Source organism: Takifugu rubripes, chromosome 4 (assembly GCF_901000725.2).
Source record: "Takifugu rubripes chromosome 4, fTakRub1.2, whole genome shotgun sequence".
In the NCBI taxonomy this organism is placed as follows: domain Eukaryota; kingdom Metazoa; phylum Chordata; class Actinopteri; order Tetraodontiformes; family Tetraodontidae; genus Takifugu; species Takifugu rubripes.
In genome coordinates, this window is record NC_042288.1 from 587,121 (window position 1) to 605,612 (window position 18,492).

Consider the following 18,492-nt stretch of genomic DNA (forward strand, 5'->3'; position numbering starts at 1 on the left):
AAAGGGGAGTTTTTCCTTGCCACTGTTGCTTGTTTGGGGTCAGGCCCTGGGATTCTGGAAAGCACCTAGTAACAATTTCGATCTTAACAGACGCTATATAAATAAAGATTGATTGATTGAATGCAGTGACAATTGAAACTGAAAACTGAAAAGCTGCTTTTTCTTTCCTCAGTTTCAAGTTCTGTAGTTGTGGTCTATTCTGGACTAGTTTTCACCTTGGAAGGATAAAAATACCTGAGGACCGCACAGCAGCCGCTGAAGGACCAAGGACTCGCGTCATGACTGACATCAGCCCTTATTTCTCTGTGCTCTAGATAAAAGTGTTATAAACATCTGGAATATATATGATCCGCAGAGTCTGGTGCACTAAGGAACACGTGGTTTACTTGTGGAAGTGTGTGTTAGTGTGTGAAAGCAGCAGAGCGAGGCCCCTGGGCCCGGAAGAGACCAGTCCAACAGCCATGATGGCGCTAGACAAACGCCACAAATACTCACTAAATATGTGCAACTACAGCCGGAGACCAAGCTGCAACCTTTCATCTGGCGCTACCACCTGCTGTTTCAATCCATGGCCACAAAAGTCAAGAACATACTCACTTAAACATCTACAGGTTTAAAAAAAAGTCTTTTAAAAACGATCCCGATGCTGTAAAGGCGCAAATTTGCAGTTGTCTATGCTTTTCAGGTAATATTTTCTGAGAAATCAGTACAAAATTACAGGAAGGAGATAAAAACATACGAGCGTCAAACAATCTCACCTGATAAATGACGAATAAAAAGACCCAAATTCGGACTCCAGCGACCCCCATCTGTCCCCCGAGCCGCCGACAAACTCCGCAGGTAAAAGGTTTTCTTCAGGATTTCACCTCTTTGCTCGCTCGCTCTTTGTCCTGACTTCAGGAAGACAGTCAGAAAAGTGAAGCAAGACGGAACACAACCAGACACATACAAACACACACAGGAAAAACAGGATGTGAAATCATGTCAGTGTTATATTGAAGTTTCACTTCAATAATTCGAATAAGTTCATGTTTATCAGCATCTCTTACAATCAAAATTGTTTCTAGACCCTTTCCAGAATCCCAGAGCCTGACCCCTAACAAGCAACAGTGGCAAAGAAAAACTCCCCTTTTACAGGAAGAAACCTTGAGCAGGACCAGGCTCATGTAGGGGGACCCTCCTGCTGATTGTTGTCTGTATAGAGAGAGGGAGAAGGGGGGAGGACAGGTAGAGGAGAGAATGGGTAGAGATAATATAAATACATTAATTACAATTACATATAAATATATGAAATTATTCAGAAAGCGGGCATTTCTGTGCAATGAGGAGGAGAGGAGAGGAGGAGGGGAGAGGAGAGGAGAGGGGAGGTTTTGCCTTTCAAATTTCATTTATTTACACTATTAACGATACGGTTGTAATAAATAGATCGTAATAAACTAGAAGTAATAAAAAATAATAAACACAAACTAGTGAATAAACCATCAATCAATAACAGTTGAAATGAAAAGAGAAGCTGTCCATCTGTCCACACAGCACAGCCCCACTAATCAAGGTCTGCCCTGTACCTGTTTATGGCTATTGCCCCGTGTATGACTCTCAAAGGGCAGCTTATAGAGGCACCTTCAGCTGCCCTTCGGGAAGACATCTGAGCCAAGGACCGCAATCCACCTCGACTCCTTGTACCCCAACAGCGAGGCCAGATTCAAAACCTCAACACGGACCCAATAAATACTCTGTTTCCCAGCAGTCTGAAAAGTGCCCAGCCGTTAGGTGGAAATTGACAGGATCTGACCTCCTCCCTCTTGCTAGTCCCCCACAGCTGGAGCGACGGATAAGGTAGGGAAACTGTGTTCTCCATCAAGCCACTGTTCACAGTGGGTCCGATTGTCAGCAAAGGATCTCCAACAGGCCCACAGGACAGCACAACCAATATCCTCTCCAGCTATCTCATAGACTTTTTCCTTGTTCCCATAAGGTGCAGTGATGAGTCCCTGGCCCTCAGCAGGTGGCTCAACTTAGTACAGCCAAGACTCATTCTAAGGCTGGCAGACTACAACATCTGAGTGCTGAGGAAGCTGTTGAAGAACAGTGGCTCCTCGAACACCAAGAGACCTGGGATCTCACCTGCTGTCCGCTTAAACCTGAAGATCTGCCAGGCCTGCAACACTGAAGAATAGAATTGGCTGAGGTTTGTGATATCAGCACTGCCTGGATCGAGGGGGGAGAGCTGCTTGTCATATCCCAGCTGTCCACCCCTCAGCAGCAGCCGAGCTGTGTCCAGATGTGACCTGGGAATATGATATTTTTGTACCAACTGTTTAAAAATAGGAAAATTGCCGTCAACATACAGATCAGACAGTGAAGCTATACCTCTTCTGGACCAGCCATCAAAGACCTCATCTAAATAATGATGAGGTAAACATATGGTTTCTTGCAATTGGTGTGGCCTGAGATGAATCTGTAAGTGAGAAGGATCTTCTAAACTGGTTCCAGATCTTAACAGAGAGCATAACAATATGAAGTTGACTATGATTCCATCCTGTCCTCTCGTAGATATAGGATCAGTCATAACCAACTGGGTATGAGATACCATGCACTTGAAAATTACATTTGGCTGAATAATCCGGAAGGAAGAAAAACAAAGAAAGATAAATTCAAGAGATGAATAAGTCTGGTATACTATTATCCCTCACCCCAATCAAGCCCATCCTATCAAGCCCAGTGCCAAGGTGAACATTATACCTATTAAGAACAAATCCACACATATGTGTTTGTGTTGGGGAACTCCCAACAGCCAGCTGTTCCAGCTCCCATTGAATATTTAAAGTGAGGGAAGAAAAAAAAAACTTAACGCAAAGTCAAAAGTAACATCAACATATTCAAACAGAGCATTGCACTATGGAGCAGCCTAAATTGCAAATCATTGTTCTAGATGAGTAACAAGTAGAAATTATCAACATTTTCAAGAAAAAAAAATGTCAGTAAGCTGGTGACTCAGTAGCAGTCCTTCGGAGTAGCAACATTGACATTAGTCTCCTGAATACAACCAGTTTAGACTTAACATAGGCCATTGCTTTTCTGTGTCGGTGAACTCCTTTTTGTCTCCGTTGTGAGTGACACGGAGACGAGCTGGAAACAATATGCCAAAATAGACATTTGGGCGATTGTGGACCAGCCTTCTGACGTCGGTGAACACGGCTCTGCCTTTGGCACCCTTGCAGTGTAATCTGGAAAGTTAGCAATGGTCCCCCCGTTGTGTCGGAGTGGAGCGCAGATGCATGACCAGTTCAGCACCTCAACACAGTCTTGGAAATAGTGTAATTTGGCCACGATCACTCGTGGCTTACCACCAGGTTTCCTTGGAGCCAGGCTTCGGTGTGAGCGATCAATAAGTACATTTTTGTGTATCTGTAGCACATCTCGTAGTAGCGTAGTTCACTGATGTCGTGGAGCTCCATCCAGTGATCTCAGGTACCCCCAATACTCTTCTGTTACAGCGCTGGGCTCTTCCTTCCTCACACTTATCTTGGAGCTCTGCCACCTCTGTCTTGAGGGTATTTACCGTAGTCTGTAGACTCACCATCTCGTCTGACCAAGGTTTCTTCCTGGTAAAGGGGAGTTTTTCCTTGCCACTGTTGCTTGTCTGGGGTCAGGCCCTGGGATTCTGGAAAGCACCTTGAAACAATTTTGATTGTATAAGACGCTATATAAATAACGATTGATTTGATTTGATTTGATGTTTGGTAAAAATATATATCTATGTAATTTAACAACGTGTGTCTGACTGGCAACAATCTGAATATTTGAACTATTTCAGTGTTATTTTCTATCATGTGCAACAGAGCAGTTGGTTAGAAAAACAGCTGATAATATGAGTGCACATGTGTGGGTGTGCATGTGTGTGTGAGAGTGTCTAGGTGTGAGACGGAAAAGCAGAAGCTTCCAAACTGGGCTGGTTTAACACAATTCACAAAACTACACACGCAAACTGCAAAATTCAGCACTGCAACCAAAACTACACCAGCATCAAAACTCTTACATTCAATGGTACACGTGCTCACACGTGCACGCACACACACACACGCACGCACGCACGCACACACACACACACACACACACACACACACACACACTCTGTCTCAGCCACCAGTGTACACCTGCACACGCATCAGTCACCAAACATGTAGAAGAGGCAGCAAAGCATGATGGGAGAGGAGCAGAATTCAAGTCACAGCTGATTCTCCTTCTATATTTTATTTTGCCAAAGCTCCTTGACTATACTGCATTTTATAATTTTGCAATTTAGAGTTTTATGTTTTAAAAATCAAAATTCAAATTTTTGAGTTATTTTAGAGCAGCTCTACACCCTCAGCAGGGTCTTCGGGGGTGCATGGGAGTTTGTCCAACCAGTCCACATGTGTTTTGTGGACTTGGAGAAGGCATTCGACCGTGTCCCTCAGGGGGTCCTGTGGGGGGTCCTCCGAGAGTATGGGGTATCGGGCCCCCTGATACGGGCCGTCCGCTCCCTGTACGATCGGTGTCAGAGTTTGGTCCGCATTGCTGGCAGTAAGTCGAACTCGTTTCCAGTGAGGGTTGGTCTCCGCCAGGGCTGCCCTTTGTCACCGATTCTGTTCGTGACTTTTATGGACAGAATTTCTAGGTGCAGTCATGGTGTTGAGGGGGTCTGGTTTGGTGAGCTCAGGATCGGGTCTCTGCTCTTTGCAGATGATGTGGTCCTGTTGGCGTCATCAGCCTGTGACCTCCAACTATCGCTGGATCGTTTCGTCACCGAGTGTGAAGCGGCCGGGATGAAAATCAGCACCTCCAAATCCGAGGCCATGGTTCTCAGTCGGAAAAAGGAGGAGTGCCTTCTCATGGACTATGACCGATTTCACCCCACCAGTTAGGGTTAGGCTAGAGAGGCATGCGGAGGGCGTCCGAAACAGACGCCCGAGTTTCCGCAGCTGATTCCTCTCAATGCGAAGCAACAACGGCTCTACTCCAAGCTCTTCCTGAGTTACTAAGCGTCTCACCCAGCCACCCTGCAGAGGAAACTCATTTTGGCCACTTGTTACAGAGATCTCGTTCTTTTGGTCATTACCTAAAGTTTATGACCATAATTGAGAGTAGGATTGTCGACTGACTGGTAAATTGAGAGCTTCGCCCCAAGGCTCTCTCTTCACCGTGATGGTCTGGTACACCAACTGCAGAAGCTGCACTGATCTGTTTGCAAATCTTTGGCTCCATCCTTCCCTCACACATGAACAAGACCCCGAGATACCTGAACTCCTCCACCTGAGGCAGAACTTTTCCACCAACCTGGAGAGGTAAAACCACACTTTTTCTGGTTGAGAAGTATGGCCTTGGATTTGGAGGTGCTAATTTTCATCCCAGCTGCTCTGTACTCAGCAGCAAACCGCCCCAGTACATGCTGGAGGTCCCGGTTTGAGGAGGCCAACAGGACATCATCTGCAAAAAGCAAGGATGAAATCCTGTGGTTCCCAAAATGGACTCCCTCCATAAATATTATGAACAGAGACGGTGACAAAAACAGCCCTGCTGAAATGCACAGAAAACAGGTCTGACTTGCTGCCGGCAATTCAAACCAAGCTCCTACTCCAGTGGTACAGAAACCAGACTGGCTTTAACAGAGGGGTGCAGACCCCGTCATCATGGAGCACTCCTCACAGAATACCCCAAGGGACACAGTTGAATGCCTTTTCCAGACACCTGCAGAGGGTATAGTACTGATCCAGTGTTCCACGCCCGGGAAAAAAATCCAAATTATTCCTTCTGAATCCAGGGTTCGACGATTGGCCGAATCCTGGTCTCCAGTATCCTGGTGTACACCTTCCCAGGGAGGCTGAGTGTGATACCCCTGTGGTTGGAACACCCCCTCCAATCCACTTCAGTGGCACTGTTCATGACTGCCACATGATGTTGCAGAGGCATGTCAGCCAGGACAGGCCTACAAAATCCAGAGACTTGACGTACTCAGGGAGGATATCATCCACCCCCGAAGCCCTGCCACCGAGAACCTTGATAATTACCTCGGTGACTTCGGATTGGGTGACGGCAGAGTCCTCCTCAGAGTCCCCAGCCTCTCCTTCCTCAGTGGAAGGTACAGGGGAGAAGGTGTGACAGGCCTTGCAGACACAAACCTATTGTGAGGGTCTGTTGGGAACGTCTGGCTGAGCCTTCTGCGTCAGGAAGAGCTTCACCAAGATCCCGAGGGAGGCTGGGGCCATTGAGTCGGACCATGTTCTCTGCATCCTTTGCTGGGTTGTAGCTCTTGATGCAAGGTCTCTGGTGCCAGTTGTGGCGGCAGGCACCGAACCCAGTGGTGGACACTGGAATTAAGGGATGCCGTCAAGCTGAAGGAAGAGTTCTATCGGGACATGTTGGCCCATAGAACTTCCCAAACATTAGACAGGTACTGGCAGGACAAGCAGGCTGCAGCGAGGGCTGACCTGGGAGGCAAAAACTCGAGTTTGGGAGTCAGGGGAAGCCATGGAGAAAGACTATCAGTCAGCCTCGATAAGATTAGGGCAAACCGTCTGGCGCCTTAGGAGAGGGAAGCAGTGCGCCGCCAACACTCTGTAGTATGGGTGGGGACCGTCTGACCTCAACTGGGGACATAGTCAGATGGTGGAAGGAATATTTAGAGGAACTTGTTGATCCCATTTTCACGGCATTTTACCATCTGCAATCATATTCACCACATTTCACACTTGAATATATCAGTCAAAAGATTTTTGCACAAGTTTAACATTTTGTGAAAGAATTCATGAAATGAACCAACATATCATCATCTAATTTATTGGTCATCACTTTAGTTATGTTGCTAATGTTAGGGAGAATGATGCAACACTACATATTTAGTAATTATATTGTAATTACTATTTGATGCTGGTAACTAATAAAGTGATCAATGATAATAAACCTTTGTTGATTCCCCCTTTTTCCACAAGTGCTGATTTGATTTGAAAAGGACTCCATTACTGATAGAAAAAAACTATAAATTTAAAATAGAAGGATTAAAATGTAAACATTCAAACTTGGAATAATGCATTTGACCATACAATCATTAAAAATGCCAGTAAAGTATTTATTGATAGTCGATCATGCTGACATCAACTGGAAACAGGGAATTTCTCCTGGATACTTTTTCAATTCTTTCCGTACACTTTAGAAATGCATAAACAAAAAATACAGGTTGCAGAAAAACAAGATAAAACAAAAACCTAAAAAACTCTGTAATTACGACAGAAGGGCTGTATTAAACATCTCCAGTGGAACTGCCAGCATGTGCGTCCAGTAAACAGAGCAACATCTGCACTGATTTAAAATCATTCACAATCACAGATCGTAAAAAGGAGCAGAGCTAAACAGTTGATTAATAAGAGTAAAAAATAAGCTAACTTGACTCCCAAGTAAAAAGAAAACCCAGAAAATAAATGTAGGAGTGATAGCTGTACATTCTCATCACTTGCATATTGAGGTAGCGCACATGCTTTTGGAGACATTTACAGCATGTCGTCTTCCCCTCCTCCATACATGTCAGCCAGTTTCTTGAAGCGAGGTCCCCATTCAGCTGCCTTGAGGTTCTGCAGGGAAAGGTCGACTAATTTAAAAACATTCCCGACTGATGAGACCTCCAACCACTCCTGATTTCAATCATGATCAGTCAAAATGAGTCCATAACTTGTTGACCATGAAGGCCTCATCAACCCAAGTTCTTATATATGAATAAAAAAATAGTGAGACGAAAAGCTGCTGTGATTCAGTAAAGGTTTGAGAAAACTCAATCATCTCAACATTGGAGTCATGTTACCTGAATTTAGAATAATTTAATCTGTGCTGTCTGTTACCCTCGCCATTCACTCTTTAGGATCTACATTTCTCCAATACAATATCATGGTTTGTTTTCAGATGTCATTGAAACATTACACTTACTGAGTAAAACCAGGATTCCTCCCAGTACTCCATCGATGAGGGACTGGTCAGTGCCAGCGGCTACACGGTCTTTACACCGCACCTCGGCTCCAGTACAGTCACACACGGTGGCCTGGACCGTGCTGTCCTGCTCCAGGCCCTGTCTGTCTGAAACCCTCAGAACGACAGTGTATTGGCCACTGTCCAACTCCGTAGCCAAATTCAAAATAATGCCAGTTTCTACAAGAAAGAAAACACATTATGTTCTTCTATTTTGACAAGATGTGCACAGAAACCTGTTCTTGAACAACCACCTTCATGTGGTGGAGAGGATTGTATGGTCCTAATTTTCTGAGGCTCTTATGCCCCCGGTAGGGTCTCCCATGAAAAGCAGGTTCAAGGTGATGGGCCAGACTATGGTTGGCTCATGTACCCACCGTGACAACAAATGGAACAAGGGTATTTACGTGGCCAGATTGAAATTACCAATGTCCCACTCTGAAGCCAGACCTGGGGTTAGGGCTCGCAGTCGAGTGCCCGATGACCGTGTCTCTGCCCACAGGACCCAGCCGGTCTCAGCCCAAAATGGCGATGTGGGTGTGAGGCTCACCCACCCGCAGGAAGATGCATGAAGTCAGTGCAATGTAGTTTGGGTGGCAGTGGTGGGCATTGGTGATGACCCAACTCTCAGATCCAAAACTCTATAGGGACATGGAATGCCCTGAGCTTGTGCAGGAGGTTTATTGATACTGATTAGAGAAAGGCAGGCTTCACAGGACAACCCTGTGAACAACAGATTGTGCTCCAACTGGGGACCCCATTGTTCTACTGGCGGACACCAATGTCCATTTGGTCAACGACTGGAGGGGTATGACTGGGAGGAATGGCCTCCCCGACCTAAACCCGAGTGGTGTTTTGTTATCGGGCTCATCACAACTTGTCCATAACAGACATCATGTACGAGCATAAGGCTGTCCATCAGTTCACATGGCACCAGGACACTCGAGGGGGTGGATGGGTGGTCAATCAACTCTGTTGTCATCTCATTTGATCTCCAGCTGGATGTATTGGACGCGAGGTAGAAAGTGGACACAAGGTCTCTGGTGCCAGTCATGGTGGCAAACCCCGAACCTCGTGCTGGACCACAAAAGTAAGGGATGCCGTCAAGCTAGAGGAGGAATCATATCAGTCCAAGTTGGCCGGTGTCCTCCCCAAACAGTAGATGTATGGCAGTTTGGTCAGGCCATAGAGAAGGACTATAGGTCGGCCTCAAAAGATTCTGGCAAACGGCCCGGCGCCTCAGGCGGGGGAAGCAGTGGTCTGCCAGCACTTTTTACAACTGGGAATATTGTCGATCGGTGGAAGGAATAGTTCGAGGAGCTCCTCAATCCCACCGACATGCCTTCTATTGAGGAAGCAGAGGCTGGAGAGTCTGAGGTGGAATCCAACATCACCCAAGCCAAATTTAGAGAGGTAGTGAGAAAGCTTCTCGGTGGCAAGGCACCACGGTAGATGAGAGCCGCCCTGAGTACGTCAAGACTCTGGATGTTGTGGGAGTGTCTTGGAGTGGTGAAGAGGTCCTGCCTGACGTGGAGAGTTCAAGTATCTTGGCGTCTCCAGTTATGTGGTCGGTGTACGGGACCGTAAAGAGAGAGCCCAGTTGAAAGGTGAAGCTCTGGATTTAGCAGTCAGTCTACGCTCCTATTTTCACCTGTGGTCAAGCGGCCACAATCAATTTCCTCCATGGGTGGACTGGGCACTCCCTAAGAGATAGGCTAAGAAGCTCATTCACGAGAGAGGATCTTGGAGTAGAGCAGCTGCTCCTTCGTGTAGAGAGAAGTCAACTAAGCGGGCTCAGGCATCTGTTTCAGTTGCCCCCTGGACGCCTCCCTAGGGCGGTCTTCCAGGCATGTCCCACCAGGAGGAGGCTCTGAGGTAAACTTAGGACAGGTTGGAGAGACTATGTCCCTCAGCTGGCCTGGGAGCACCTCGGAATACTCCTGGAAGAGCTGGAGGAAGTGTCTGGGGAGAGGGAGGGGAAGACGAGATGCACACCATTGTCACTATATTACGTACATGAGTCATTCATCCTAGCGGTCCAGTTGCTCTTGGATGTGCCCTGTAAGGACACACTGTATGGAGATCCATATCCTGGTCCATCCTTGTCAGTTACTGACAGCAGGTGAGGAGTAGATTCTTTATTACACACCTGGGAAAAGCAGAGTAACATTAAATATTTGGACACTGGACAGGAGCATTTGTTTAGAAAACGAACTAAAAGTCCCAAATATCTGTGAAAGACGCACTCTGATTGTACGTTCTTCAATGATGGGGGCATTGTCATTGACATCTTCCAACTGGATGACAAGAGTACCGGTTCCTGTGGCTGGGACTACATCTGATATGGTGACAGGAACGTATTAGTACAATTAAAGCTGTATATAAATAACAGCACATAGTTACCTACCATTATCGTAAGCACCGATGAGGGCGGTGTATTTATCGTCTTTGACAAAGGTCGACTCTCTGTCCATGGCATTCTTCACCTTAATCAGACCTGTAGTTTTGTCCACCTGAACCCAACCAGCAGGGTCCCTGATGATTCTGTACCTGGAAATCAGACAATCACAGAAATAATTATGTCAATGTTAATCATGGAATTCTATACATTGACTAAACATAACAAAATTATTAGAATTCAAATGTCATCACAGCAGAATCATTGGTCTATGCTGGTTTTCAATCATTCCTTGGCATGATGGAGTCTGAGGGCTTAAAGGTTCTAGAGACTGCTAATGACATCACTGCCAGTAAGACCTACATTTCTGAAGAGTTTTTAACCAACTACAGGAAATGAGAAGAAACTTCCTTGTACTCATGTAGCTGTACTAACACGAATCTTCAGCCCTCAAGAACTCTCGTCCCAGTATCTTTAGAATGGAAATGTTTGTCACGAGTAATCCTTTAATTTAAGGACTGAAAATGTCCACTTTCCATTAAAATGTCATCATCATGATGTAACGCCACAGATAGATGCTCAATCTTACGTGACGTTTTGATTGCATGCCGTGTCTGGATCTGATGCAGTGTACTGCACCACATCACTGTCAACAGCAAGATCTTCCCGTTTTGACACAAGCTTCTCCAGTGGATCAAAGATGGGAGCTTCATTAACATCCACCACCTTCACCACAACGGTGGCGGTGGCAGTAGGCAGTGGTAATGCAAAGGGAACTTCATTCTCCACTGCAACCAACAATGTGTGCTTGTTGTTCTTCTCAAAGTCAAGACCCTTGGCAGGAAGAGGACAAACAGAGCAGCAACAATTGGTCTGACGGTCCTCAACCATGACGTGAACGTCCCAAGTTAATTATTAGACAAATTTACCTTGGCAGTGGAAAGAATTCCTTCTTGTTTGTTGGGTCCTGTTTTTACTGAGAAAAGCCCCTCAGGATCACCACTGATAATCTTGAACTTGGCATTCCAGGCCAGACAATGCGGTTCATCTCCATCTGTCACCATCATTTTCATGATTTGGACATCTGCTTTATTTTCTGCAACCGACGCCTCATACTGAAAAATTAAGAGCAATATGATTAAAGTGTAATGATAGTCAGGTTTAAGAGGTTGAGGTGACCGTTGTAGAGGCACTCACGGAGGACTGAGTGAAGGCTGGAGCATTGTCGTTGCTATCGGTGACAGTAAGGATTACTTTTGCTACTCCAGTCAACCCATCCCCCTGCATATCAGCCGCCTGAACCTCCAGAGTGTACTTTGGGTATTTCTGTGACAGGAAAGACAGCAAAGCTTGAACACAATAACTGTATTTTAATAACCTTTCTTTCAAGTGCAGACGATATTTACACAAGTCTCCACAAACAGCCTTAAAAAGCTGAATCACAGCCAACATTTGCTTCGATTTCTTTTAAAAATTATGATCATTAGTTGGTTTGCTCTGGGCAAATGAAGGTTATGGTGCTGAACAACAGGAGGTGAGAGATGTTGGCCAGCTGTCCTGATCAGTCTCGCTCCGTGCTGACCCATCCCAACACACAGCACAACCAGCAACCTTTTAAAGCTTCATCATGAGGGGCTTTTACCAGGGTGTGGTCAGGGAAGACAGACACTCAGCTGCCATGGAAAATGAATGAATAAGTAAATAATATAATATCTGACCACTGGTCTCTGATGAAAACTATTTTCTATGCGATTCATGAGTGGATTCATCCATTTGTTAATATAACAGAGTGACTGGCTTATAATATAATGGACACCGCCGAGGTGGACAGCAAAGTCTGTTGAGGCAAAGTGTTTAAGTGCACCCATTGATGCACAACATGACATTAAAGTGAAAAAGATACAGGGTCTGATGATGTTCTCACAGTACTGTGGAAGCCACCTTCTTCATGTCCTCTCTGTGAGGGCCACAAAGTGCTTTGGGCTTTAACCTCAAAACCGTCCCTGAGCCTCGCGATAGCAGACCACCTTCTCAAGTGGTGCATCGATCAAGGTCTGGAAGAAGTTGGGCCAGGTTGTGGTCTTTATGGTTAAGAAGGGAGAGGGGAGTGAAATGGATGCAGAACTGTTGTCATCCAGGAAGTCCACAGTTTTACTGTGACTGGATGGATGAGTGCAGGGCATGTTTGAAGTCATTGGAGATGAGACAGTGGAGCAGCCATGCCTGCAGTCTGTGACTGGGACACTACGACCTCAGGCTGCAGCAGCCCAGGGAGGAACATGTGTAAACATTGATAGTGTCTTATCAAGCCGCCCCTCCACCACCTCCTCAGTTTTCCTGTCAACCCAAATTAAAGGACGGACATCGGGAGTCGAGAGACAGCCAGAAAGTAAGGCGAAGAAATGATTAATTACATCACCTTCTTTAATCGACAGTTTTAAATGTAAAACTTTGGACTTAGTTTGAAACAACGGTCCCTGCAGGACACAAAGACATTTAAAGTATGATGAGTCCTCACCTCCCTGTCTAGTCCACCTGCATTGACTCGGATGAAGCCGGTCACTGGGTTGATGACAAACAGGTTGTTACTGGGCAACGTTGGCTCCTGGCTTAAGATACTATAGCGGAGATCAGAATTGTCGTTGTTTTCTTCATCCAGATCTTTAGCCACAACCTGAATCACATCAAAATCTGGAAAAACAATTCAGAAATGGAAGCAAGTTCAGTCTTCAAAAACATCTGCAGCACATCAGTGGAATATTAAAAAGTAGTAAAAGCAAGTTCTTTTACACATCTGGTTACTACAATGTGCTACTCGTCTATTCCATCACATTCAGGACCACGTGGTCTTCGTATTTAGCCAAATATATATCCAAGAGCTTAATGTAGATTATTAAACGGTACTTTTTGGTGAAGCCTCAGCAACTTCTCCCAGGAAGATGTCTTGGACAAAAATAGGTTCGTTGTCATTCTGGTCAATGACATTGACGACGATATCCATCGGCTCCTCAGCAGCTCCAGAGCCAGCGGCCACAGCATAGGCCTTAAACTGCAAAAAAACACAAACATTTAAAGTAATTAAAAAGGTGTTTTAATTCTACTTTAACTGTCTACTGACAGTTTTATAATGCTGACGATGTAACATCTCTGAACTTCCAAATGGCCCAGACAAACTGGGAATGTTCGCAGTTTTTTTACCTCACTGAACCACCTGCCCGATGGACCCAAGACGAGCCCTACCAGCACCCTCCTACTGTACTTCTTAAATCTAGAGTTGCATATTCTAATTCCTAAATAAAAATCCTAATTCCATCCTATGTAAATGCATCAGTTTGTATTGCTTGTGTCTCTAGCATGAGGCCTACCGTGTACTTGGCTTGTTCCTCTCGGTCCAGCTGTTGTGTGACAAACAGAGATCCTGAGTCTCTGTCCATGGTGAACAGGTTTGTAGGAGGCTGATCAGCTCCTGGACCAGTGATGCTGTAGAAAATCGTCTTCAGTTTGTCTTGGTTTGAACGGATCTGGACAAAAGCAGTGACAACTCAGAATGTTCAAACTGCACTTTTCTGTCTGTAGTCAGAGCCACGTTCAGCCCCTGGTGGCAGAAGTAATCTGAATGGGGACGATTAGAACTGATGTGTTCAGGTGTTTCTCCCAACAAATATCAAACATTTTTTAAGTGCTGCTCAAGTTTAACCTCTCTTATGTTGCATCCACACCCTTCATGCCTAGAGGCACCAATCATTCATTTGGGCTTCAAATTAATGATGGGTACATTGGTACATGATTCAAGTACATTTCTATACTTTGTCCGATTCCACCATAACTGGAACATAATGGAGACAAACTGAGCCCACTAATCCATTTCAACGGGTCTTACCTGAGAGATTTTAAGTGGGTAGGGTCCTCTCGTATTCTCAGCAACCTGGATGGGAGGAATCACCCAGTCTCTCTTTCTCCTCCTTAGACCTCCACCAGACCTCTGGAAATACAGGACAGGCACCGGGGCTTCCATTGCACCCTGGGCAAGGACATTTAATAATATGGTCAGAGGGATAACTGTGGATAAGTAAGCCTTCATGACTACACCAACACATGCTGTAAGGTTATTACACACTCTGCAATAAGAGAGAAGTTTCTTCTCGCTTCCACAGCTGCAAGAACAAAATTACATTGTTTTGTTGTTGTTGCTCTGGTTTGGGATCCCACACAGCTTGTTCCATGCCACCTTCAGAACAGCAGATCTTTTTTCTTCATTGTGTGATTGGTCAGAAATGTGGAGTGGGCGTGGTCAATACGAATAGTACAAATGTTGTCATTGTCTGCTTAGCCACTTAGCAATGACAGATTGTGTTGTATGTGGGCTTGTTAGCACTGAAAGGCTTTCAAACATGAGTCTATTCTCAAGACACTACATTAAATGCTATAGGAGAAACAAGTTAAAAATGAAGCATTTTTCAGTTTCAAAAGATTTTCCTGCTGAATTTAACATGACAGTTATTGGGAGAAGTGAGCAGAGTTGTTCAAACAGGTGTCACAGAGAACGAGCAGGGGTCCTCTTTTTAATATACTGTATTAGGTATATTATAATTTGCCTGAATTGAGTGATAGTAATACACGATTTAATAAACAACAGTGGATCTGTTGTAGCCAAGTTATATGTTTCATAAAATAATTATGGTGTTCTTTATCTACCTTGATTTTGGGGGACCCACAAGGTAATAGGGGCCCTACTCGATCTATGAGCTCTCCGTCTAGGGAGCGGCAGCCCTGCTAACGGGCCAATAGAGACTCAGCGAGGTAAAGAAACCACGCTGATTGACAACCGAAGATTTGAGCACAGAGTGGCGGTATTTCTCTGTGTTGGAAACTTTCCTGAGAAGCAGAGGGTTTTTGGTTTGAGCCCCAAAACTTTGACAGGTTTTTGGTAACAGGGGAAGGTGCCAGAACGCCTTCAGAGCAATGCTGGGGTACCCTTGAGCAAAGTACCAAACCCACAAATGCTCATAGCCCTGCGATGAACTGGTGACTCATCCAGGGATGGACCTGCCTTCACCTTTTGTGGACCCTCCCCATGACTCCCAAAGAGATAATGTGGTTAAGATGAGCAGACAGGGATTTGAGCACGTCAATAACTATGTTTAGTAAAAACCTGCTTGTGGCAGGACACCATGAAGGGAGCCTGCAACTGCTGACATTGTCATTTTATTCTCATTTATATTTGCCCATTTTATTTCAGTATTTTACATTAGAAATATTACTTTTGTTTTGAAACAGTCATGTACATCCTAAAAACAGTCATCTTTGTGCTTTACCTTGTCCTGTAAGGAATTTGGCGAGAAAAACATTATTTCTTGAAGAAAAGGGATTTAAGTGGACCATTTTAAAACTTGGAATGAATTCCTTCACTGTAACAATGTTGGAGAGAAGTCTTTAATGAAACAGTTGAAAGAAAAGCCCTTGTGTCTGGAAATGTTTCAAGGGAACTACAAAGTCACTGCTTACTAAAAAAAGAACAATTCTACAAACCTGAAGTTTGCAATGAAGCACATTGACACTTCACAACAGTTTGGGCTAAATGATTTGTAGACTGATTAAATTAAGAATGAACCATTTTGAAAGAACACGCAGCAAATATTGCCTACATATGCCTATAAGGCCACATATCCATTACATTTGTCAAAGCATTTGATAATTAGATGACATTTATGATGAATTATTGGAGAAAAATCACAGAATTTCACAATGGTTCACACATTTTTTCCGCTGTATTTAAGCTTGGATGAAAAGAGCTGCATGACCAGCTTGATGAACGTATTCAGACACTTCCAACTGATTTTTCAAGCATTTGTTTTTAAGCTCCTTCTTTAGGTCTTTCTTAACCAAAGCAGAAAAAGGTCACTTATTTTTTTACCTCACTGTTGTTCACCTCACTTTCATGGCTTTGGTGCAGCAGCCTGACAGGGAGGGTATGTTTGTGGCCTTGGGAATCCCTGATATCGATAAGAAAGTCCAGGTGTCCTTCGTGCAACGTAATTGGTCGCTTTACCTGGAGGAAAAGAGAAAAGGGAAATGTTGACAGGACAACCTCTTTTTTGTTTAAATAAGTTACAAATATTTTCCCCATCTGACCCCTGTAGGCTTCTAAAGCATAGATAAATCCTTAATTAACAAAATGAATTTATTCACAAAAGGAATGTTTACACATGACACAATAAATGAATGTGCAGTGATGAACACAGGGTAAACAGGAACATCACAGTCTCCTGAAAAATCACAGAGTTCGACTTTTCATGTGTACATTTTTAGAAAATAATATTTTGCACAAGTAGCTGTGAACAATGACAATTTGTGGCATAATTGATCATTCGGGAGAGCAGAGACCCACCAGGTACTTCCCCTTCCCAAGTGTTTCAACTTTAGACAAAACCTGATATAGTCTTGTTCTGTCTTTTGTTAATGAGATTGCATAGGCCCCATCAGAAAATTTTGATTTTTTTTGTACCCAGACACAAAAAACGGGGGTTGACATGGGAACCCTTCTACTGGTAAAAGAAACATGACCTGATCTCCAGGACTGAACTGGAGTAGTCTTGCTTTGTGATTGCACAGATTTTTTCTTTGCCATCTCACCTGCCATAAAGAGCCTATGCCATTTTTATATACGCAGCTCAGAGGGTGTTGACAATCACTGTGCAATCAATCAATCAATCAATCAATCAATCAATCAATCAATCAATCAATCAATCAATATTTATATAGCGTCTATTACAATCAAAATACATTAATATAATGTATTTCTGTATGTATTTCTATGCTCGACCTATTCTCTCCTCTACCTGTCCTTCCCCCTTCTCCCGCTCTCTACCCCCCCCCCCCCCCCCCCATCAGCAGGAGGGTCCCCCTACATGAGCCTGGCCCTGCTCAAGGTTTCTTCCTGTTAAAGAGGAGTTTTTCCTTGCCACTGTTGCTTGTTTGGGGTCAGGCCCTGGGATTCTGGAAAGCGCCTAGTAACAATTTTGATTTTAACAGATGCTATATAAATAAAGATTGATTGATTGAATACAGTGACAATTGAAACTGAAAAGCTGCTTTTTCTTTACTCAGTTTCGAGTTCTGTAGTTGTGGTCTATTGTGGACTAGTTTTCACCTCGGAAGGATAAAAATACCTGAGGACCGCACAGCAGCCGCTGAAGGACCAAGGACTCGCATCATGACTGACATCAACCCTTATTTCTCTGTGCTCTAGATGAAAGTGTTACAAACATATGGAATATATATGATCCGCAGAGTCTGGCACACTAAGGAACACGTGGTTTACTTGTGGAAGTGTGTGTTAGTGTGTGAAAGCAGCAGGGCGAGGCCCCTGGGCCCGGAAGAGACCAGTCCAACAGCCATGATGGCGCTAGACAAGCGCCAAAAATACTCACTAAATATGTGCAACTACCGCCGGAGACCAAGCTGCAACCTTTCATCCGGCGCTACCACCTGCTGCTTCAATCCATGGCCACAAAAGTCAAGAACATACTCACGTAAACATCTACAGGTTTAAAAAAAAAAGTCTTTTAAAAACCTTTCCGATGCTGTAAAGGCACAAATTTGCGGTTGTTTTTCCTTTACAGGTAATGTTTTCTAAGAAATTATGACAGAATTACAGGAAGTAGATAAAAACATATGAGCATCAAATGATCTCACCTGATAAGCGACGAATAAAAAGACCCAAATTCGGACTCCAGCGACCCCCATCTGTCCCCCGAGTCGCCGATAAACTCCGCGGGTAAAAGTTTTCTTCAGGATTTCACCTCTTTGCTCGCTCGCTCTTTGTTCTGACTTCAGGAAGACAGTCAGAAAAGTGACTGAAGCAAGACGGAACACAACCAGACACATACAAACACACACAGGAAGAACAGGATGTGAAATTACATCAGTGTTATATTGAAGTTTCACTTCAATAATTCGAATAAGTTCATGTTTATCAGCATCTCTTACAATCAAAATTGTTTCTAGACCCTTTCCAGAATCCCAGAGCCTGACCCCTAACAAGCAACAGTGGCAAAGAAAAACTCCCCTTTAACAGGAAGAAACCTTGAGCAGGACCA

At 44.4% G+C, this 18,492-nt stretch overlaps 1 protein-coding gene across 1 annotated transcript in view; it reads right to left on the minus strand.

Annotated features, from left to right (window-relative positions):
* LOC101074001 (cadherin-1-like) overlaps positions 1-18,243 on the minus strand; it is a 36,071-nt gene extending 17,828 nt beyond the window's left edge. Inside the window, exon 1 of the mRNA XM_029834712.1 lies at positions 18,089-18,243. Coding sequence (XP_029690572.1) covers positions 18,089-18,139 — 51 coding nt within the window. The 5' untranslated portion in view covers positions 18,140-18,243. The remainder of the gene's footprint in view (positions 1-18,088) is intronic.
* Positions 18,244-18,492: the final 249 nt, after the last annotated feature.